This window comes from Drosophila eugracilis, unplaced genomic scaffold, assembly GCF_018153835.1.
Source record: "Drosophila eugracilis isolate 14026-0451.02 unplaced genomic scaffold, ASM1815383v1 contig_1765, whole genome shotgun sequence".
Taxonomy (NCBI): Eukaryota; Metazoa; Arthropoda; class Insecta; order Diptera; family Drosophilidae; genus Drosophila; species Drosophila eugracilis.
The window spans coordinates 6,929,785-6,954,179 of NW_024572605.1; the positions used below are offsets into that span (position 1 = coordinate 6,929,785).

Here is a 24,395-nt window from a genome sequence, read left to right on the forward strand (position 1 = left end):
GGCTTTATAGGGCAATATTTTTCGCCCGGCGACAATTGCCAGACATAAACCTTAGCCCGGCAACAGAGTCAACGGAAATAGGAGTTTTATGGCTGCAGCCGCCTTGTTGCACACTTTGTGGCGCTGGCAAGCTTATTTATGGGCTGGGTCTCAGGTTTAAGGTCAACAAACTCGCTTGGCTAGCATAAATCCTATCTAGCTTCGCCCCGATAAGCCTCCATTAGTCAATTAGGAGCGAACTTAAGACGCAGCATTAATGGGCACGTTGCCATCATCCACAGCCACAGCTCCATGCATCCCCTTGTTGCAAGTGCAACTCAGAGAGCGTAAATCACATCAAGCCGGCAAATTAATCAGTCAGCCTCAGAAATCCCAAATGAAAATGAGCGACAATGCGGTGGCACTTAGTGGGGAGTAGAGAGGTTGGGAAAGCTGGGGGGGAAAATCCGGGGGAAAAGCGGGTCTTAAGTTGCTAACACGCCGCCCGCTTTGTACCTTTGACAAGTTTATTAAGTTAGTTACAATGTCGACTCCGGTCGACGGCTGTTCCTGCCAACTCTGAGTGCTCCGATGGCAAATAAAATCAACGCCAATGCAGAAGGAGCAGCAGGAGCAGCAGGATCTCGCATCCATCGTATCTCGCATCTACGTCTGCCATCGCAGCACATTTCCCAGCGGTGCAATTGTATTAGTTGTGTTAAAACAAAAGCCAGCCATGTGTAAGCGCCGAAGAAGAAGAGGACGAGAGCAAGGATGAGCCATCCTGGAGCGGGAGATAGAACAACAGTAACGAGCAGGCTGCGGCAATTACAACAGTGATGCGGCAACAATGTGTGCGCGAGTGTGTTGCAGGATGAGGAGGATTCGAAAAAAACTAGCACACCGTTCTCGTAATGCTCTTCTTTGGAAAAGGGAACTCCAACTGAAGCATAAGGTAAAGTTACCGAAGAAACATAATACCAGCACTCGGCAGCAACATGGTGAAGATTCGAAAGAAAAACAGCAGCCACGTAGAAGAAACATTCCAGCATTCAGAAGAAGAAACTTTGGAGTTGAGCTAAGAAGAAACCCAGATCTAAATCACATAAACTTAGCTTGATACCAAAAACTCATAATAATTATAAATTAAGCATTGAAAAGGATAACTTAAAAACCCCTCAAAAAACTAGAGTTGAAATTGTAACCAAAGAAAATCTAAAGAAAACCCCTCAGCTATATATAGTAAATAATACAGAGAAAACTTACAGAAGAAATCTAAAGGAAAACCAGCAAGAACATAAATAAAAAATCGAAAATAAATGATACAGAATTAACCCAACAGCAACACACAGTAGAAGCCCCGCAGCAACATGCAGCTAGTTGTAGCCCAGGAAAAGGCTTTAAGTTCGCTGCTCTAAAGATATATATATATATATATATATATCGTGATTATCCCCAGTTGCTCCTTGTGCCCATTGACTTTGGTCTTTGGCTCCCACACCACCCAGTCCCCATTTGAACTCAAACTCCTCGAAAGCCCCATTGCATTGCAACTGCGGCAATGACATGCGACAAGTGTTGCACTGACAGCTTGCAACATGAGCGACTTTTGTTGTACTTTCTAGAGCGTTGCACAATGCATTAGAGTCCCCGAGCGGGAACAACAGCTAAAGGAGTTCATCCCATCCAGGATACGGGATATAGGAGCCAGGACCAGGCTCCCTTCATTGCTCTCCTCCACTTCGAGTGTCTGCTTGTGTGAGTGCCAAGGAATTTATTGTTGAAAATTATCAAGAGGCTAATATATTTGCCGAAAGCAATTTCAAGTTAGTGGCTCGGGGTCGGAGAAGGTTCAGGATGAGGATGAGGATGGAACAGCGGGAGGGAGCGCAGATAGCGCGACAGTCAGTGAGCAATGTTGGCTGACAAGATTTTTGCAATTCCAAGCAAGTGATAGATATAAGTAGCCATTTCTCTCCCAGCTCTCCCTGGGCTGCTCCACTTGAAGGAAATAAGCGTCTGCTAGGAATGGTTTTGGAGCCAAAGGAATGTCCCTTTCGTTCAGCAGCAGCTTCTAGCTAATTGTCAGCGAATGTCAATGAAGTGAGCGTTCTCTTACCTAAAAATTAGGCATTTATTATTTTTTCCATTAAATTAAGGGAATGTGTGGACCAAAAAAATAAATGAGATATAAATTTACATTATTATTCATGCAAAAAAAAAAGGAGGGCTGCAAACACAGCGGTTGGGCCCGAAAAATGAAATGTAAATCGCCGAATCGCCAAAAAGTTTCGCCAACAATGCAATTAGAGAATTACAAAACCCTCAACTGTCCACCGATAACATGGCCGCAAATTATGCAAAGTTATGCACGTGAGCCTTGGAAATATTCAACAATTTATGCGAATCGTGGCAGCTGACAACACAGTTGCATATAGTTAACTCCACTTGCAACCCTTTTTTTTCTGCGCCATCGCAAAAACAAAAGCTCCGGCGTCTGAATTCATAATTACCCGAAAACAGAAAACAGAAAACCAGCCACGAGGATCGCCAACAATGGGGCAGGACCAAAACAATCGAGCGTGTAATCCGGCCCAAACGCTCGACGCTGTAAACAAGGATTTGCCACGCTCATTTAACGCTTTTGTCCGGCGGCCATGTTGCCAAACCAGAAAAATCTAACACGACCAGGTGCCAAAGGCCTGGTCATTGGACGACACTAGCCGAGCTCTGCAAGTGGATGCGTTCGATGTGGATGTGGATGTGAATGTGGATGCCAAAAAGCCTCGGATCGCCATCGACCTCATAAATTTCCAACTGAATGCCCCGCTGCACAGGCACGCAAAATCCAGTTTCCACTTTGCCAGTCGCCAGTTGCCAGTTTGCCATTTGGCCAGTTTGCCATTTTGCCAGTTGCCAGTCAAATGCGTCGTTGGTTAATAAATTTTCTGCAAATGGCCGCTGCGGCGACTGCGGCAAATGCGCGCCGGAAGTCGCCACACGCACAGGAGGAGGGCTATACCCTCTCGCCCTTCTAACCAGACCATTTTTCGGGAAGTGAAATTCATATACGCATAAATATTTGCACTGCATTTGAAAAATATACACCATGCCAATCGTAAGCTGTAACAAAAACTGGCAATGGGCAAACGCAAACGCACAAACGGAACCGGAAGTGTACCATACAAATATTCTGTTTACTGATTTTTGTTGATTTTTTTACGGATTTTCTATCCATTCCCTGATGTTTTTCCAGTTTTTCCCCGATCAATATTGCCTTGCTTTTGTGTAGAATTTTAGCTGGAACTGCATAATCCCAGCTTGGAAGTTTTGTTCGTATTTGTAAAGGTTAAATTCCTAATATTTAAATAGCATTTGTCTGGGAAATAGTTTTGGATTTAAATTTAAAAATTAAAATAGATTTTTTATAATAATGCAGTAAATAAAAGTTGCTGGAAATATCTTTACTATAATCATGCTCATGGGTTCCCTTTCCGAATAAATTTCTTAATAAGCAGCTTTTGTGTTTCACAAAACCATTTTCTTTTGCTAATTAACTTAATTTCCCGATTATTTAATACAAATATTAAGCCAAAACTTTAGCAAGTGTATATGGAGAGTGTATATTTTGGTATTTTAATGCGGCTCAAACGGCCCTCCTTTATTTCGGACCGCCTTAATCCAAGCCCAAAAGTTAATCTCTCTCTTCGCCTCTGCAAATGCAATTAAAATTGTGTTTCACTTTGGCCCGCCCCCGTGCTGACCACGTTCTTTTTAGCCCGACATTTAATTGGCACTTAAACGCATTAAGCGTGCGAAACATTTCCACAAATATTCATATATATATATAGTCATACTCGGATATATAATATATTTTTCTGTTTTTGCATTCTTCATAATTTTTATTCGTGCTCTGCGGCTGAAGCATTTGAATGCGCACATAAATTTCCGTTTGCATTAAGCCCGAGGGCAGAGAAAGACAGGCAGACAGACTGGCAGCTGGATGGCCAACAACTATTGGTAACAGTTTTTAAGCCGCCAGTTCATTGTTGCCACATTACCAGTGGATAACACATGTACGCAAGGGGAGGGGGTGGCTGCTGCAGAATGATGGTCCATCGTCCTCATTTAATTGTCATTACGAGTATTGTGTTTGTTTGAAGCGAAAATGTAATAAAATTCCACCGAAGCCCGAGTGTAAATAAATGGATATGAAAACATTAAATGCAATTGTTTCGCTTGCCATGCAGGGGGGGAAGAGCAAGCTGGAGGAGGGCGGATTGCATTTAATGGGAGAATTTATGGCCATTTAATGCGCTGCATTAAAAGTTTCCAAAGGCGCTTTGCATAATTCCGCCAATGACATTAGTTTTAATGCCGCACAAACTTATCCGGATGCCTCCTTCTTCTTCGCTTTCATTGCAGGTGGTCCATGCCATGGATCGCACCGCCCGCGTCACCGACTATCGCTTTATTAAGGAGGCTAATGGCGCGCTAACCATCACCAATGTCATGCTCGAGGACGATGGCAAGTGGCAGTGCGAGGCGGAGAACACGAGGCGCTATACGGAGAACGCCCGACCCGTCAAGCTGGTCGTCCTGGGTGAGTATCCTCCTACTTTCTCTTTTCTACTTTTTCCTCTCTTCCTTTGGGGCAGTCACGACTTGGCCAAAACAGCTTAGACAAATATTAAAGGGGGTCGTTCCATTTGCCAAATTAGCCAGGGATGAGGCCAAGTCGGGAGTGGTGACGCCGTGGCATGGCGTTTGCCAAAATGCTCGCTTTTATGACCATGGCAGCACTGGGAGCAAAACGGCGTTCGTCGAATTAAGATAAGGTCATGCTCCCGAAAATGGTAAACAGGGCGATTTATGATCTTAAAATAAAGGAAATTTAGTTTTTTTAAGGGCATGTCATAGCATAAACTTAAGTATTAAAAGATGACTTAATCTTTGCAGGGATAAAACTAAATATTAATTTCCATATTTACTAAAACGTATTTTACTAATACTCTCCCCTCTTTAATCCCACCCAAATAGATCGCCCCAAGCCGCCTTATCTGCTGATCGACTCCCGTCGCCTGGATGCCAGCAACCTGTTCGTACCCGTCAAGGAAAACTCCGAGCTGAACCTGGCCTGCGTCAGCGAGGGCGGTAATCCGCGACCCACTCTCAGCTGGGAGGTACTACTCAGTCCCGGCGTCGACCGGCATGCCCAGAAAGTGTCCGCCGAGGTCCTAGAGCTGGAGGAGATCAAGGGCGAGAAGGTAAGCCGGGGGGTAATGCATTGAACCCGATGAGTGACAAGTGGCGGGCGGCGGGCGGCCCATCCCGACTGACCGGATTGGTAATGGCTGTTCGGAGCTGGAGTGGAAAAACCACAGCATCGCCGGCCGGCAAACACATTAGGTGTGGCCAACAGCGGCTCCTGGCTCAAACAACGGCTCTTCCGGACGACTGACTGAACCCAGTTTGCGGTTGTGCCAAAATTTGTTTGTCTTGCACTCGAGCATAATGAAAAGCAGACATTTCGGTCGAGCAATGCAGGAGTTTAGTCAGCTCGTCGCTTCTAACTCCCACTTTCAGGCCAACCCCCCACTTCCACCTGTCAAATACACACACACACACAGACACAAGACTTGTCTTGTAGAGAGAAGAGAGTGTGTGGGAGTGTGTGAGTTTGTCGGTGTTTGTCGCTCGGACCCTAAATGCCACAAATTTGCGTGTTTGGCTGGTCACAAACCTAACCTCATGGCACCCACTTGGCCACTCCCGGCCCCCCGATGATTGATTGAAAACTGTGCCAACAAAATTTCCATGCCAAAGCCACAGCGGGTGGGCGATGTATATATATATATATCTTTATATATATATATATCTGTATATGTATGGTAGGTGGGTGCCCTTGCCCTTGGAGTTTAATTTAAATTAATGATGTCGCGCTGATAACAGGCCTGACTAATTGGCCGCCCGAACAGCCGCCTGTCATTTGGGCCAATTTGCCAGTGTTTAGCATCAAATTTGAATGGAAATTTTATCAGAGTTCCCTTCCCTCTTGCCCTCTTGCAGCTCGACAAGGATGGCTACAGAATCAACAGTGGTGCAAAGAGCGAGGCACGACTACCAGCGGTCTATAGGGCCCACCATAACGCTCGGATTCTGTGCGTCATGGAACATCCCACGCTCAAGATTCGACAGAACGCTTCGCTTTTGCTGGATGTGCAATGTAAGTTCAAAATTTTAACATTCTTTAATCAGTTTTTACTTGACTTTTACGGCATTATACTTTCTTGAGTAGTTCTCAGCTTCTTTTATGTTTTTATTAATACTTTTTAGTTGAGATAAATCAGCTTTCCTTTACCTTTTATTACTACAGTTTTTAATTTATTGATTAAATTCAATTTAAACCATTCAAAATGAAGAATCAACATCAGTAGACACTTGTGAGTGACGCAAAAAGTTCTCAACAGTACATAAATACATAAAATATCCTCAAACTGAGCTAGTTCAATCCCAAGTCCACTTCCCATCTTCTTTAAAAACCCAACTCAAAAGTCAAACTATGCCAAAATAACTAGGCTTATCCCATAAATGACAAATGCCTGAGTGAGTCATCAGGCAAAGGTCAGAAAGAGTTGTTAATAAAAGCCAAACAGGACGTGCATCTCACCTTGTTTAATTACCTTAAGGAGGGCACAAAAACGAGAGTGGAATGATGTAAATAAAAGTGAAAACCAAAAGTTAAATGTTGATTGAAAAGTTAAATTGCCAAAGTTAACACACGCCACAAGCCAGGACAAGAGCTACCAGTTACCAGCTAACAGGCCAGAATCCCAAGCTGTGGGTGAGTTGGCCAGGACAGGATAGGGCACAGGGCAAGGCAGGTAATAAAACAACACTGAACAGAAAATTATTATGCACCTGCAGTGAACAAAGTCAGCGGAGTAACTGAAAGCAAAGGTGAAATTATATTAATTGAAACAGCAAAAAAAAAAAAAAAAAAATGAAAACGAAAATGGGAAACTGAAAGAAAAATAAAATCAAATTGCAATGAAACTGGGCGAAGGAGAGGGAAAATGAAAAGAAAAGCGCGACAGTTGGGAAAAGGACGCCTACGTACAATTGAAATGCAAGGAAAAGGAAAGGCAGCAGGGAAAGCGAAGGGAATTAATGGAAAGTCGAGACCCGAGAGGATTGCTGGACTCTCAATTAGCTTAAAAAATAAGAAGGTGTCGAAAGAAAGGAGAAAAGGACTCAACAGTTTTCATTTTTCCTCGAGTAAAAAGTATTTATTGGCCTTTAAGCTGAAATCTTTTATAATTTCTGTTGGCCTTCGCTTTTCCTCAGAAAGAAGGCAAAAAACAATACTGCTGAGCTGGGATAAATCTCTTGGGCTTTCTTTGCCAAGATAAGCCTGTGATCTGCTTAAGGATTTGGCTTGCTGACCTCGAAACTATTAAACTCAAAACTTGTATAACAAATCTCATTCACATTCCATGGTCAAGCTGTCAAACTGTGACCAAGTTGAATATTGGGTTTAGTTTATCACATTCCCCACCATTCCATTTACCAATTTCCAGTTCGGATAATTCCCTTCGCCCAACAATGGAATCACTTTAGAGTGAGGACCCTGGCCAGGTCTGGATCGTGACCAATTGAGGTGGACAATATGCATACCAACAGCAGCAGCAGCAGCCGCAACAACAAAACCCCGGGAAATAAAGATAGGAGTCCTGTGGACACCGCAAAAGTGACGCAACCGGACATGGAATTGGGAATCAATGGCAATGGTCTGGCTGGCGACCGGTCGGTTGGCCGATGAGGCGAGGCGACAATTGGAAGACTAGCACTAATTGGCAGCAAAAAGCCGCACACACGTTCTGGCCACCAGGTTAGGGCCAGCGCCCTGAGGAGGGTCTCAATCAGCGTCAGGATACTGGGGGGACGGACCACAGTTATTTGCTTTATTAATGTCCGTGAAGCCGCATAATGCCCTGACAAATGCCCAGGTAGTGGAGAGGCCATGAAAATGATTGGAAAATATAGAAAAGCCGTGCGGGATTTGCATGGCAGAGGAGAGTCCTTGATGTTTCCCTGTTTTCTATAAATGTATATATACCGGTGTGTGGGTGTGTGTGGGCTTTGGCTTTGGCCAGGCATGAAAATTGCAAAAACCGCAATAACAACAGGACAAGGCCTCAAACAATAATAACAGGAGCAAAGCAACAACAACAACCGCAACGTTTTCCGGGTTCAACAAAAGAAGGAACAAGTTCGTCCTGATTCGTCCTGTTTTTCCTTTTATTATTCCCTTTCCCTAACTTTTTCCTCTCCCTCTCTCTACGCTTGTATAAATTAAAAAGCACACACATGAGAGCGTTTTGGCCAGGCCATATCTTTGTACTTTGTATCTATGTATCTATGTATCTGTATCTGTAATGGCTGCTGCTGCTGCTGCGTTTAATTTGCGCATTTTTATGCAGACAGTTGACAGGCAAATCAAGGACATGCACAGGGATCACTGAGCCCCGCAAAATGTTTCCAAATTTAAGTTCAAAAAAATGCCTAAGTAAAAGAGAGAAACGTACTCGCATTTCCATTTAAATTAGACCTTTTTAGGACAATATTTTGCTTTTAATTTAAGCAATTTGGTAAGATGCCAATGTGCATACAAATATTTAAAAAGGCAGGCAGTTTGTTTCTGTAATTGGTTGTACTTTTGCCTGAAAACAATATGCCCAAAACAGTTAAACAATTTCCTAGCCTTTGTGCTGGCCATTTTGAGTCAACAAATTGATAGACCAGTAGCTCTAACATATAGATGGATATAGTAGATACTCACACTGCCGGGTCCATTCATAAATATGTATGATGTCTGACGAGTGACGGCTGTCTGCTATGGCTATGGCCATACAATATCGACTGGGTTCCCGAAGCTGAATTGAATAGTTTGGCAAACAACCGACAAACAAATTTCATTTGTCCCTTGGCATCGACAGACCCTCTCTCTCACTCTCTCTGAACGCCTAATCAAATTGTATTAGTTACAAAAGGCCACAAAGGCGACTCTGGTGCGCCGAAAAATTGAAAAGATTGAAATGAATGCAGGCCCATTTGGAGCAGCATATTTTGGTTAGACCTGCCAAATGGCCAGCACTAATTAAAAAACATTTGATTTATGCCTATGAATATGCATTCACTGGTAGTCTGCATGGGCGTGGCATGATCATCCCTCCCTCTTATTTACATTTAGATTTACATTTTGTCGATGGATTTTTGACATGCACTGAATGGATTTGTGATTGGCAGTTTGGGATTGAAATCGAAGTTGTATATTTTGAATCGTATATCGAATTACTTTTGGACAAGCCCCTGGAATGAGTTGCGGCTGCCCGAAATAAAGAGCACAGAGCTCGCTGAATTTGTACATTTTGGTAGCATCAATTCGATGCCGCTAACTAAGTCACTTCCATGGGAAACTCTAAATTGAACGATGTATAAATTGACACGTGGTTCGCTACGGTAATTGAATACTGCCAGCTCGGACTAAACATTTAATTAATTAGTCAGTAGTTCAGAGTCAATTAGTAAGGCCAAAATGACAAGTGCATAAATTTAAAAGCAAGGGAAAGTGGGTATTAGATGTTTAGAATGAAAAATTTATTTAAACTGGATTAATTATGTTAAAATCGCTTTGAGTTTGGATTAAGTTACCTCTTAAGCCCCACTCCCCCCTTGATTAAGGCTTTAAATATATTTTTAAACTTTCTCTTAAGTTAAAATTTAAATATAAAACACTCAGCTAACACTTCAAATGACAATTAACTCATCCTTATTTACTTTCCACCCGAAACAGTCGCCACTCTCTCTCTGAGCCTAACATTTGCATTTAGTTTAATAATAAAAGTTTTTCTTTCTTGGCCCCAGTTCGTAGCCCGTAGTCTTTTGAGTAATTTTTTAATTAAAAAACTATTTTGTTGATGTTGCCACAGTCTAGTCGGTGATAGCGCCGAAAATCTGCAGAAAAGTCAAGCCGAAATAACCATCTGTTCTCGTTGCAGACACGCCCTCCTTCGCCATATCCCGCACACCTGGCTTCGGTTATCCACTCCGCGAGGGCATCGAAGTTAGCCTCAAGTGCGACGTTGACTCCAATCCGCCGAGTACTCCCCGTTGGCAGAAGGACGACGGTGACACGCCGGTAAGTTTTTCGGGGACCATGAAAATCTGCACAGGGAAAAGGATTTTCCAATTTTTAGTTCTTCTCCTTAGTAAAAATACTTAAAAATAACATTTCTAGTTAAGAAAAATTTAAAGCTCAACTCTCTTCTATTGAGGCATTACCCTCGTACAGCTTTTATCAGATCTAAAACGAAAAGAACTTTCAATTTTTTCTGTGTATTGAAAAATGGGGAAAAGTGGAAAATGCGTGGGGGAAGCGTGCATTCGTAGGCCGCCCATCGGAGTTCGGCCTTTTGTGTGATTTTTGGCTAAGGAACAAGTTTTAAATGGATTTTCGTGCAGTTGTCGCTACCTTGCGAGAATCCGAAACTTGTGCGAAACTATTTGCCTTACCTTAATTACCAAAAATTGTTTACGCATAACGAGGCAAACTCATTTCCCATTTCCACTCCTACTACTACCCCACTTCCACACCGAACCTTTTGCTGATTTCCAACCATTTTCATTTCCATTTCTCGATTATTGCAGGTGCCGCAAACTGGCGATGGTTTCCTCAACTTCACATCGATAAGGCGTGAACATTCTGGCTGGTACAAGTGCACGTCCCGGCACCTCAACTTCCAGTACTCGTCGATTGGCTATTACCTCAGTGTGCGATGTGAGTATCCAGTAAGACCGTAAATTAGATCGCGTATGCGTGAAATTGCCTTAAAAATGGCGCGTGATAATATTTTGCCCATTAGTTTTGTGCCTGTAAAATTACTTGTAACATCATCCCCCAGTAAAAACCCTCTGAAAACGCTTGAAAACCCCCTGAAAATTACTGAAAACCCTCGACAAAAAGATGAACAAAAAATCGGCAAACATTTTACGACACTCGCACATGGCGCTGTGGACAATATTCGATGTGATTTTTTCGGGGATGTTCTGTGGCACTTTCCGAGGCGCCTTGTGGCGCCACCCTCTGTCATATGCAAAATGTGGCAAATTTCATTGGCATTGGCAGTGGCTGTGGCAGTGGCTATGGCAGTGGCATTGCCATCGAGTGGGTGTCGTCTGCCCCCTTTTTGCTTTTCCTTCGACTATTTATGCTTACGCGCCATTTTGCTGTCAATATTTTCTCGTTTGCGGGTTTTGGTTTTCCTTACATTTAATGCTTTTAGGGTCTGAGGTGTACGCGTGTTAATGCTGGTAAATATTTTTATTGAATTTGCGCATCTGACAGGCGGCCTAAAAGCACCCATCAAGCCGCCAAATCAAATTATATGGCACGAGAAAACTCATTTGCAGGTTCATTAGGCGGCCAAATGCAATCGGAGGAGCTTAGTGATAGAGAAAGATCGAAAAACTGCAATGCCAAATCCATCTTCATCCCCCCCAAAGCTCGCTCATCAATCATGGCCGAAAAGGAAAACCCAACTAGAGAGAGAAATAAAATATTGGTAATAACAACTTGACAAAGTGTTGCCACTTTTTTAGGCCAACCCAGGCCCAAGGCTTTTCCCGAGGGAGAGATTTTTTCGCCACTCCTGACAGCCGCCTGTCGTTGCTCATTATAGGGAAAACAAATGCTTTATTAATAAAAACAAAAAATAATAAAAAGAAAGAAAAACAACAAAAACGTGGCCCGAAAAGGCCAAGAAGTGACGGAGATGAAGGCCCCGTCCCATCGACATTATCGATGATTGATGGGGGCTCGCCAGGAAAAAAAAAAAGAAGGAAAACATAGAAAAGAAAACTTTTCCTGCGCATTTTCCAGCGAAATCTAATTGTGAGAGACGCTGAGCTGGCAACATGTTAAGCACATAAATCAATTTGTAAAACGTTTTATCGAACTCGAACGGAATGGAACAAACTGCCGAAATGGCAAATCCAACTGGCATCTAAACCCCATTTGTGACAACAGGCGTTTCCCTTATACCAATATATATACGATATATATATATATATGTTTGTAGCCATAAGATATGGCTGGAGAACAGACACGACTTGCCTGTCATAAACTATAAAACAGCTGCCCGACCCATGATAAATGGCGGCTGGAGAAGATTTTTGAGGGAGCATCAGAATGGCACCAAAATTTAAGTCGGTTTGGGAGGGTTCCCATCTCCCCCGAAAAAAAAAGACAAACTGATAAATCGCATTTAAGTGAGGGAAGGAGGAAGGAAGCTACGAGCTACGAGAATCCCAAATCCCAGACAGACGTTTGAATGCGGGCTTAATTGCTGACGATATGTTTCCTCCTCCTTCGAATCTCGCCACTGAGCTGGAAAAGCTGAGCGGGTGCACGAGGGGAGGGGAGAAAGGAAAGCCCAGGTAGCAGGAAAGCAAAGGAAAACTTTGCTGTCGACAACAACGAGGACAACGCTGACAAACTGCAATGAAAAAGCAATCAGCGATGCCCCACCAAAAGCTACAAGAACAGCGAAAAAGTGTAGAGCAGTAGGGCGGGGGCGGGATTGATGGAATGGAGGATTCATTCAGCAGGATGTGGAATGTGGAGGGCCCACAAAAGTAGGCAATTTGACGCAGTTGCTCAAAGTTTTCTGCACCGGCCACTTTCGCGTGATTGATTCGCCCGTCTGGAGGCTTCGACTTCGGACCCGTAACTCAGGACACACTTACACACCGAGGACACGGAGAGCTTGTTAAAACGTCGCTAATTTGACACGTACGTCAACAGAAGCGGCGAGCGTGACGCTGGGGGTCAGGACTTCGAGTCCTCCAAAGACTCCATGAAGTGGGCCACGTTCAGGTAAAGCATAAAGCCAGGGCCATTGACCAAAAAGTTCTGTTTGCCAGCCTCATTAATGAGTTAAAGTTCTCATTGGGGCTAATTAATGTTGAGTGCCTTGCACGGCGTTTGCTCGAACAATGTGCAATTAGTGAAAGTTTTCCAAGTCAAGCAAAATGGCAAACAGCTCCTCCGCCAAGCTCATATATCGAGTGTGTGCTAGAAAATCAGAAGCTAACTTAAATTGTGCCATCTTCATGGGTAAAGCTTGGAATTTAAAGGAGACTTCTAATGGTTTATGGTCTTAAACTTAACCAAGTGAAAGTTATTTCTTGGCTACGTAATAACATAATGCAAATACTTTTCAAATCTAATCAGTAAACTTAAAGTGCAAGTTTGATTTTCATGTAGTTTGGGTTGTGAGTCCCAGGACAATAGCAACCTCTCAACTTGCTCTAATTCCCCGGCGTCACTTTTGCGGCTAACCCGGCCACCGAAATCCGTGTGCAAATTGCATTCGCCTCGCACTAAACTAATTTGCCCAGCCAACTGTCAAGAAAATGCACCACGACACACCACCACAAGGACTCTGCCGCATAGTCAACCACTCAGGAGGTGAAACAAACAGAAGGCCACACCCATCTCTTGAGGCGGGAGCAACGAGATATGAGTCCCAGTGGATACAGGACATTCGAGCCGTACCGAAACGAAGGCGAATTACAATAAAATTTAATTCTACACGCTATCGTAAGCATTTCGATTGCCAGCCATTTCTTACGCCCCAACTCCGTCCTGGCCCATGTTATCCATTATCCTTTGTCATGCTGGTTATCGCGGTTTAACTTTATTGTTTATTCCGCCCTCAAAGCCCCCTCTTCCCTTCTCCCCTACTTTGAGATGTCCCATGTCCTGCTCCTTGTCCTCTTTGGCCAACTTGAATTTCTGTGTTTATCGGCGCGCACGATTATTAGTTTTTTTTTTGTTTGCCGTCGCTGCTACTTTTGTTTTTATAGCCGGCGATTATGTTTCGGTATGTGTTGAGGGTCGCTCGTCCTTCTGCAAAGATTTTCAATAAAATTTTATTTGTCGTTGGCTCAGATGAAACCGAAACTCATTTCGTTTTGGGTTCTTTTATTTGTTCCTCTGCCGGGCAACTTAAAGAAATATTAAAAACTCATTGCGTACAAATGTCTTTGAGCAAAGCATCTTTTATGACCGCAAAGTTCTCTCTTCGCTTCGATGGCATATAAACGTAAATTTGTCGAGAGATTATCTTTTATGGATATATATGGATGGAGACAAAGTGTCCTTGAGCAGGGCGCCCACCAATTTGCATCATCCTCGGATGAAACTATTATCTGGCGGAATCCTCCCTGCAACTCGCAATCATCTTCAATTTCAACTCATTGCAAATTAATCGCGTGTTCGCTAAAAGTCTTGAAAATTCTACGGGCTGGAGGGAAAATTAAAATTTATAACCAAGACACAAATGCAATCACAGCAGCCCGAGAGTTTACTCTCTGCCGCTTCCGCTGGCTGTTTATGCAGCTTGTAAGTTAAGCTGATTGTATCCTGCAATGATGATGATGATGATGATGATGCTGCATCTCGTCGGCCTCCTTCATATTCATGACTAACTACGAAGATGAAGAGCCAGCGGAAAAAATGCAAATTAATCTTGGGGTGGGCAAGGAGTGCTAATGAAAATTGCAAGCGAACAAAAAAAAAAGAGGAAAAAACTGTTGAGATACCCTTCCTTCCTTCCGCTGGAGAATTTAATTTTTCACCTACAGCATTTCATCAACCTTCAAAACCCAACCCAACCCAACCCTCCCATTGAGAGTGAAACTTTGCAGTTTGTTGAAGGATTTATGGATAACGCCGGCCCGTCATATTCACACTTCGGACAGGGGATAGGATGTGTCGACACATCGATACACTCCATGAGGGTTCGGCAGTTCTCATGGGATCCCTGGTAGTGACAGGCGAACATCCAGGGTTCTTGAAGGCAAAACGCCAACATGGCTGATGATGATGCGTTATGATTAATGATTGGTGGCCAGAATCATGGGGCATGGTCCTAGCTCCTTGCTCAGTCTGGACGGGCATATTGATTCCCCTTGTTTGCATTAGTGTTTGCCGTTTGCCCTTCATATTTGCTGTTGTTATGAGTTGGGATTTATTCGAGTGTGGCTCGTCCTTCGAAAGAAATGCGGTAAGAATCACTTTCCCCCCATACCTTTCTCCTTTCTCGAGGACCTTTCTTACTCTCTCAATCTCATTCAATGTCGCCATATGGGCGGTACTCGATGCCCATTTGTTTGCCTTTGTTTATTTGTTTTCCTTTGCGTTTCCCCAAAAAATGTGTCGGGTTGGTGGTGTGGGAGGACACTTTTATGAATGGCCATTCAGTAAAATATGCGTGAAACAAGTGCCAAAATTATGAATGGCAGAGCGTGTGAGTGTGTGTGTTTTTGTGTTTGTGGAAAACTTGGGAAAATATTGAAGGAGTTTGTTTTGCTGTGAAAAGGAGAAAGGAATCGATTTCTAAGCTTAGTACTTCGAGAGCTTCGGCGTCTAAATGTATCATTTAATAATGTTCTTTTGACAGTCTTCCCCCATACTTCTGCTTATTTCTTTCAGAAGCTATATAAAAGGATATAGAAAGATACTTTCACTGGAAAAAATATTCAGTTAAAGTGGAAAATTGGAAACTTTCCTCTCCTAGATATTCGCATAATTGATGGGCAATTTCTGTGATTTTTCTCCGCCACTGTACCCTCTGGAAGACACTTTCCTTATCGCTTTGCCTCAAAACACGCCGCCAGCTTTTGGCCAATGACAAATGTCTGTCAGTTGAGCCGAGACGAGCTGAGCTCATTAGACATTTTGCGCTGGGCATTCGAGGACAGAGGGTTCTTATTACAGTCAGTCAAAAAAGAAAAAAAAGAAGCTGCACCAGAATACGAGTACTATGTACTGTCGTCGTTGTACGCTCCCTGCTGGATCCCCTGCTGGCCATTGAAGTTGTCAATTTGAGCGACGCCGCCTTTGTCCGCCTTTGTGTTGGGCAATAAAAAATTTTATAACTACGTGATTTTGACTAAGTAACACGCCCGTCTGGCGAGAGAGGGGAGGACTTTTGCCATTGTCAGCAATAAAATCCCCCGTTTCCGAGGGTTGCCTGCCAGCCTGCCGGCTGATTGACATGCGACGAAGGGTCTCTCAGGCGAAAGAAGCTTACAATTAATTGTCTCTCTCTCTCTCTCTCTCTTTTGAATGACCCCCCTCCCAAATCACAGTTGTGTAACTTCAAGGGTTTCGCCTTCGATTAATGTGGCTCGAGGCCCTGCGGTAATTAGTAGTTTCTGTTAATTGTGCGGCTCACTTTTGGGTCTGCTAATTTCCACGATTGCCCCGAGTTGTATTTTGAGGTGTTTCTATGTGGGGTTTCCTCTCGCCACCCATCCCACCCAAAAGTTCTTGCCTGCACTTTGTAAGGCTCAAGGCTTTTGTCCCCATCATCATCATTTTCATCGCATTTTTCACCGCCAGGTCGCCACTTGGCAACTTATTGTTATGATATCCGGTGGCAGACAAAGGACCTCGTACCTGGCCGCATACTTTTAGGCACATGTCAGGGCAAATTGTTATTTATACCGTAATATGAACAGCGCCATAAAGTATGCTGCACAAAGGACGTTCCTGAAATTTAAAGCCAGCCCAGCCAGCAGCTCCCAGCCAAAGGAAAGTGGAAAATATGCGAGTGTGTGTGAGCCAATCCTCCACCTACCCCCTTTCAAAATTAGAATGGAGCATCGTTATGGCTGCTCCCTTTCCTACGCCCCCCTTCCGGAAATGGGCATAAAATATATGTATTTATGAATTTTGCGGCAAAGGAAGATTGCAGCTCAGGCAATTTTCCAGCTAGCTGAGCAGCGATTTTCACTTTTAGTTGGCATCAAAACGGAAGTGACAACTCATTGCGGAGTGACTCAGGTGTTCGCATCGCGTCAGCAATTTGTTGCTGGCTCTGTCATTGAAATATTGTCAATTTGACAATTGCCAACAGCCCTCGGATTTGCACGGCAAGAAAATTGCGATTTTTTGATAAACGACTGAATGATTTTTCAACTTGAAAAAAACATATTTCTCTACATAAATCACAATGTATGCTAGCTGGGGAAAACTTACAATGCAAAATAATATTTATGTTTCATTAAAAATTGGTTTATTTTTGTATTAAATTTCTTGTACTAAGTTTAAAATAAAAATATTGCAATTTTTTATAGAAATTTACATAAAACTGTTTTATAATTTACACAAATGGAAACAAAATATATACATATGGAATAAAAACAAATGTTTATGACTGAAAAAACAAAAATACTTAAAAGTAGTAAAAGAATCAAAACAGGAAAACATCCACCACTATCTCAACATTAAAATCCCAAAAAAAAAATTTAAAATCATAAAATTCCTAATTGGTTTTCCCAACCCAACAAGTTTTTTCTCACCATGAATGCTTAGGCCACATGTGGTCTGAAGTTTGCAGCCTTAACTGACGGCTTCTGCTTTGTATCCTTTATCTTTGCAGTCGATTCGGTGGATGTGACCTCGGAGCCGGATGATCAGGATGTTTCCGTGGCAGCTGCCTCGCACAATCCCAACAAGGGCCAGCTGGAAGTGCAGTTGGGCGGAGCGGTTACCCTGCAGTGTCCTCAAGGTGAGCATAAAGAACAGCCAACGGCCAACGGCTAACCATTCCAACCATTTGGGCCCCAAAAAACTTCAAAGAAAGCTTTATGCTTTCGAATGGTTGGGGTGGAGAGAAAAACTGGTAAAATCGTGGCCCATTTAGAATGACAAATGCGTCTGGGCTGTAATTACATTTTACATTTTACTTTCGTTCGATTTGGAACGAGTCCGTGGCCTTTTGTACGCCTCTTCATTAATTAGCGCAATTGGAAATTAATTATGCGTGCAATTTACTTTGCTCACTTTTTGGCCAAAATGGCGAGGAGAATAGACAAATGGCCTGGCCACTGTGGGGGTGACGCATCAATTAAAGAAATTAAAACTTGCGTGCCGGCGAGTCTGTGGAAAGTCAATTAATTAAATTATGCACTGCCTTTCATGTTGCTTTAGGTTCCTTGGGCTGTTGGTCTCACTTGGATCCCATTTCGGCCCGGTTACGTGGCCTTGGCCACGGCAGCAGCCAGCCCACGGGCCAGTTCACGCTCAAGGACGTCATGTACCAGGATGCGGGCATGTACAAGTGTGTGGGCCAATCACCCACCAATAAGAAGAAGCTGGAGGTCCTGCAGAGCGTCACGGTTTCAGTGAAAGGTGAGTGAAATATCTGATACGATCTAAGATGTTTTAAGATAGAATGCGTAAGGAAAAACCTTAATGAAAAAGTAAATTAAAGTGGAAACAAGGAAGCTTTCTTTGTTAAGAAAATATTCTTTAAAATAAGCTTAGAAACAAAAGGAACTTTAAGTCAAAGATTTGCTTTCCCTGCTAAAAATTGAATTCCCAAATGCTGGTTGGCTGCATAGAAAGGTAGATGATGTCTTTTTGATTGGTAAATAAATTTATTATTTGTCAAAATTCCAACCACAAAAATATATATATAGTTGATAAAAATAATTCGATTTGGTTTGAGCATTCATATTCTACATAGTCACCAGAGAGTTAGTCACACTTTCCCAGCCATTCTCACCGTAACTACCAATGACCCCCCTGGCGGCCCAATCAAAGAAGTGATGCTAGTAGTACGAGAAAATTGGGTGTGGCCCAGTTTCAGCTGACTTTTCATTGAGGGTGGTCAGGGGTGAGGGGGGGCAAGGTGAAGCAAGTGGATGGGTGGTTTTTTCCGAATGGGTGGCTGCTCAGGTGACAGCGAGGAGTTAAAAACATTAAAAACTTTGACAGCAGTTTCGGGACACGGCAGAGCCAAGGAAAACAAATGAAAAGTTTTATTTTCTTGCTGTCAGAAGTTCGACATTTTACTTTGCATGTGATTTTCCCCAACGATTTCGCTCGCTTTTCCCAGGGTTTTCCCCCCATCTTCTTTCTGTGTGTGTGTGTTGGTTTTTTTTCTTTTTTATAGTCAGGCTTATCGCTCGTTCTCTTGTCGCATTGACACTTGTCAAAATCTTTGCCTGGGCGTGTGGAAAACGACGCATGATTGATGACATTGCGAAAGGCAATTCCAATCAGCTTGCGCACTTCCTTCTGCTCTCCTGGCTCCAGACTCCTGGCTGCTGACTCCTGACTGCTGCCCAGATATATATTAAGTATACGACAATTGTAAGGGAATTTGAAAGAAAAATTGGAAATCATGCTGCCGGAAATTAAGGAAAATGCGTTTGCTTTGACTTCACATCACCTCCAGTTGTCTAGTCCCGGAGCAAAGCGCATTAAGCTGTCTTCAGCCAAAAGCCAAGTGGACATTGAGACAATAAAACTTGCCAAGTGGTCGGTCGGTCGGTCGGTCGTTTGGTCGTACGGTGGAGCAGGATGAGTGCCAGGAGCAGGATGAGTTGAGGACCTGGCCAAGCTTACCCTCGAGTGCAATCCAAACATGAAACAGCTCAGCTCACACACAGTGGCTCCCAGATCTCCGGACGAAGCGAAGCCAAGCAATCAAACAAAGTCCTTGCCTTGGATGAGCGAGAGAAGTGGGTGGTGAGTGGTGGGCAATAGTAGTTGGTCGATGTTAGGTTGTCGGTGTTCTACACGAAATGGAGACACTTATAATGCTCCCGCATGCAATTTCAAGGTAAGACAGTTTGTCATTAAAACTGCGAAATTGAGTGCTAGATAAACAAAATACCAGCCAGCCAGGGAAGTGGAAAACTGGGGTGGGAGTTCGGGGGCAGTTTGGCTTGGGAACAAGCGTGGCTGCTAACACTTAACGCAAATAAACAACGTTGATGGGGAAGTAGGTAGAAGGAAGCGTGAAATAGTCATATTTATCAAGTGGCAGACGGCAAAAGGATTCCCAGGCTTCCAGTCAAAGACGACAGGATAACAGAGACTTTGAGCGAGAGAGAGTTAGGGTTGAATAGAGAGAAAAAAAGGAGAAGCGGAGACCTACACACAATAGATTAAATTCAGAGCCCGGCAGCAAGAAGCGTAGAAAATACTCCTCCTTAGTTAGGAGTCGAGTGTGTGTGTGCTCGAAGATTCCTTAGGACGCTTTAGTTACTTCCACTATTTGTGTTTGCTTGTAAAATTAAACAAAATACAAAGACCAACTCCGAAAAAGTTGTCCTCGACTGTCTGCAAAGTTTCGCATTTCTATAAGAAGGGAAAAAAAGAAGATAAAGAACTATCTCGATAGATATTTATGATGCTCACTGGTCAAAATCAGATTTTTGATAACATTATAAATGGCGTTTTATTGGGAACTTTCTAAAATGCAAACTTTTTTTGATTTGTTTAATATTTTTAATATTCCTCTACATCTTTTCTATCATAAACTAAAAAATCCTCAACTGAAAGTCCCAACTATTTCTTCCAATGCATCATAAAAGATGTTAAAAATCCGAGAACCATTGAGTTTCATTGCAAGCATCCGGCCAATAGAACCTTATAATCGCTCCTCAAACCGTGAGCTGCACTGATTACCTGTCCATAATTACCAAGTCAAATGGAGAAGGCCAAAAAGCGATGACAAAGGGATTACTTTGGCCTCAATCATTTGCTTCGTTGACATTTTTGATTAGTCCGAGCGAACGAAGGTGGAGGTGGAGCCACGGAGAAGATGAAGATGGCAGTGGGCGAAGGGGGAACATGGCCTGTCTGCGGAATCTTCATTATGCATATGAAAGTTTTGTGCTGCCTGCCCCCTTTTGTTTTTTGCCTGGGCTTTCCTAATGAACTCGTGACTTAAAATTGCAGCAGCCTGTGTGTTGCCTTTACGCTTCGTTTAAGCCAAGAAAAAAGGCGGTGATGGTGGGCGGAAATTATGCAACAAATAAGGAAAGAAGAAGCTGCTGCACCTACTTGCATATGCAGCTACTTGAGGAGCGGGCTGCTGTGAGTAAAATAAATGTGCATATGAATTTTGAAGAAAGCCAAAGGATTCGCGGCGGCCCCAATGCAAAGTGCACTTACTTACCCACACTAATACACCATACACACACACACTCACACACACAGAGGGAGGAGTATACGCCCAAATTTATGCTTGTGTTAAAGTTTAGTGCGTGTGCTGGGCAAAAAGTTTTGCAGCAAGAAGTTGAGCAACAGCAGCTGCAAAAATGTTCAGCACTCACACAAATTAAATAACAATTTTCTCTCACAATTTCGCCATCTTTTTTTGGTTTCTTTTTGCCCTCGTTCGCTGTCGTTAACTTTATGTGGGCGTTTTCTTGTTGACAGTGTGTATGTGTGTGTGTGTGTGTGTGTGTGCTAGGGCGGTAGAGGCGTGGCCAGCTATGCATATGTTAACTGGCAGTTGGCAAAAGTAGCTCAGTAGTAGACTTTGCCATCTAGCCAACGTTTTTTTCTTCTTCCTTATATGCATTACCATTTTAAGTAATTTAAACAAATGCAGCGAAAAGTTGTGGCAAAGTAGATTTTAATAAGGAATGTCCATAAATGGACTGCCGTTAAGGCCACCTGGAACAGCAGTCGACCATTCGCAAAGATGAATAAGATTAGGGGTTTTCAGCACTAGATATTATAGCATACTTTTAGCCGTTCTTATAAATGATGGAAATGCTCTCTTTGAGTATTTAACCTTCGTTATAACCAAAATCCATCCATACATCTTGTCACCTCCTTGTCTTATATTGCATTCCCTTTACGTAATGCCGAACTCCCACTCTTAATGATTATTTGCGGAATTTTTATTACAACCCCATGGGCCAGGGAATGAAGGCATAACCAAGGAACCAGAAGAACCGAAGAGCTGTCTGAAGGACAATGAGTTCCAAGTTCGGCCTGTTTTAATAAAAAGCTTTTCCACGCATATTCCACGCTTAATTTAGACCAAGAAACGCGGCCCAAACTCATCGCAACTCCCCTCGAGCGATACGACGAACATAAATATTGCTTTATGCCCTGGCACACTCGAATCGTCCCTCTCCCATTTCTGGCCATTCCATTCTTGGCCCTGTTTTATGCATGCTAATTTGTAATATGCATGTTCCTCGCTTTTGATCAACGCATGAGAAGGAAATATTTTCGCATTTTCCCATTTTCCATGCGTAATTTTTCTTCTTGGCAAATTTGCTTTCGGAATTTGCCGCGTTCGCCAGCAAATATTGCTTTGTTTCTACTCATTAGGTTTTTGGAGTTCGGGGTTGGCAATTTTTTTTTAGGGTTCTCTTTTCATAAAATATGCGAAAGAATTTTTTTTTTTTTCGTTGCTTTTCATTTGTGCCTCATTTAAATGGCAATTTATTGCGCCCTCCGCGACGAGGCTTTAAAGGCATCCCGGAATTTTCACAGCAGCTGCGCTAAATTGCATGTTAAATGCTTCTCAGCTCCACCCTATGGAAAAAAAAGCGATCTTGAGCATTAGATAAACGTTTTCGGAATGGATTTGCCAGGGGGTTGAAATGAATTAAAAACTTCAAAGTCTGCCCATAAGGAAACCCAAGGGATTCGCTCTGTCAAATTGGTAAATAGTTTAACCAATGCCAGGGCAATACTTTGAAGTACGATTTGGGATTTGAAAATAATTTGATTTCGGCTCAGCAAATTTGCTGGTAGAGGGCCCTCACAACGATTTCCGATTGATTTGCTGGGTAAATATTCCAACTTTCCTAATTATAAACAAGCCAAATGGCTCAGTTTCCTGCTCACAAAGGGGATGTGCATTTGGAATAGTTTTCCTGCAAAAAGCCAAAGAAAAACATTTGCCTCGAATGCAATGCCAGAACTTTCTCTCACTCATTACTGTCGTCCTTGCTACATGTTGTCAACAGTTTTGTGTCCTTTTCGGTGTGTTGTCTTTTGCACAGAACGCACTCAAGCATTAATTTTTACGCTTCAATTTTCCTACAAAACACACACACACATAGACAGTTGGAGCTAAAAAAAAATTGTTGACTAAATTATAATTTTCCATATGTGTCCTGCCTTCTGTATTCCAATCTCTGTCTGTGTGTGTGTGTGTGAGTGGGTGGCTGATGTCTAGAGTCGTTAGTTAAAATATGAAGTCAGAAACTTGTCATCAGAAACACCCCGGAAAGCTAAAAAATGGCTGCCAAGGCTGCATGTGAAAACTTTTCAGACAGTTGCAGAAATCATTTTTGGCCATTTCCATAAGCGGGTGCGACAGAGACATGCAAAGTGCGAACGGGATGGCAGCAGCAGTACAGCCAATTTGTCTCTTTTTTGGAAAGATCTGTCTTGTTTTAAATGGTCCGGACTAAAAGTATGCTATTGTTAATTTTCCTTTTTCATTTACATAGATTTTAGGGAACTTTATTATTACTTATTACAGCTTTTAATTAATAGATATTCTCGATATCATAAAAATTAAAAAAAAATAGTTAATGAACTTAAAAAACACACTTAGGCAGCTACATTTCTACAGAGAAAACCATTAACTTAATTTTCATTTTCAAAATGTGTTTCATTTCGAATTTCTTTGCCTAATTTATCCTGTTTTTCAACTAGCTAGCTGGCAGCACTGGCGGCAAACTTTTGTGGGGTTTACGTCTCGTGTTGTCTGCAGCTGCAGCGGAAATGAGCTGAAAAAGTTGTGCAAATAGACGCCACCAGACGTCGCAATGTCGCCATCGGTCCAGCAGGGTGGACCAACCTCATGCCCACTTTCCCGACTCTTCCTAACCCCACTCAACACCGCCGGATGCGAGCAGTAAAACAAACTGACAGCCTTGTGTGTGACCTCTCAGGGACCGAAATCAAGACTAATTCCCGCCACTTGACCAATTCGCACTTGGCCTAACAAAATATTAGCAAAATGCAGTTGATTTCCGCACTTGAGCATGCAAATTCCGCGCCACAAGACGTCGAGTGGTGCCAGCAGGAGGATATTGGCTGGGTGGTTGGGTGGTTATGGCTGTCAACCCCTTTCATGAAATACCAGCCACCAATTGTGCCCAGCGGCAGCCACATTTGCTGGTTTTTCACTGAACTAATAAGCAGCCTGCTGCTGAGAGGCAACTCAGTTGCTCTATAATAATGTCAACCCCCCATCCTCCCAGTGGATGATGTCAGCAGAAGGGGTTAAGTACAATTCACCCTGGCAAGGCAGTGATCTTAATGGGTTGAGCATGCCAGTTGGATTTTAATGCCTCATTATAGATGTCAAAATTACACATTATATCCCCCATTTCATGGGGATAATGAGCTGTCGACGCGTGTGCTTTTTTTGGTGGGGCTGTGCTCGGTCAACGGCCTGTTATATAACTCAAATGCATATTTTAATTGCATTTAACTGGGCAGGAAGTGCATATAAAAATGTCGGACATTGTTCGCAGCGTGCAAAGTAATTAAACGCCGTCGCCGC

At 42.9% G+C, this 24,395-nt stretch overlaps 1 protein-coding gene across 1 annotated transcript in view; it reads left to right on the plus strand.

The window, feature by feature from the left end:
- The window catches only part of LOC108106442 (irregular chiasm C-roughest protein), a 125,552-nt gene that overhangs the window by 92,113 nt on the left and 9,044 nt on the right, over positions 1-24,395 (plus strand). The window contains exons 4-10 of the mRNA XM_017213475.2: positions 4,405-4,582; positions 5,020-5,246; positions 6,049-6,205; positions 10,041-10,180; positions 10,690-10,819; positions 17,493-17,621; positions 18,044-18,244. Of these exons, the coding sequence (XP_017068964.1) occupies positions 4,405-4,582; positions 5,020-5,246; positions 6,049-6,205; positions 10,041-10,180; positions 10,690-10,819; positions 17,493-17,621; positions 18,044-18,244 (1,162 nt within the window). The remainder of the gene's footprint in view (positions 1-4,404; positions 4,583-5,019; positions 5,247-6,048; positions 6,206-10,040; positions 10,181-10,689; positions 10,820-17,492; positions 17,622-18,043; positions 18,245-24,395) is intronic.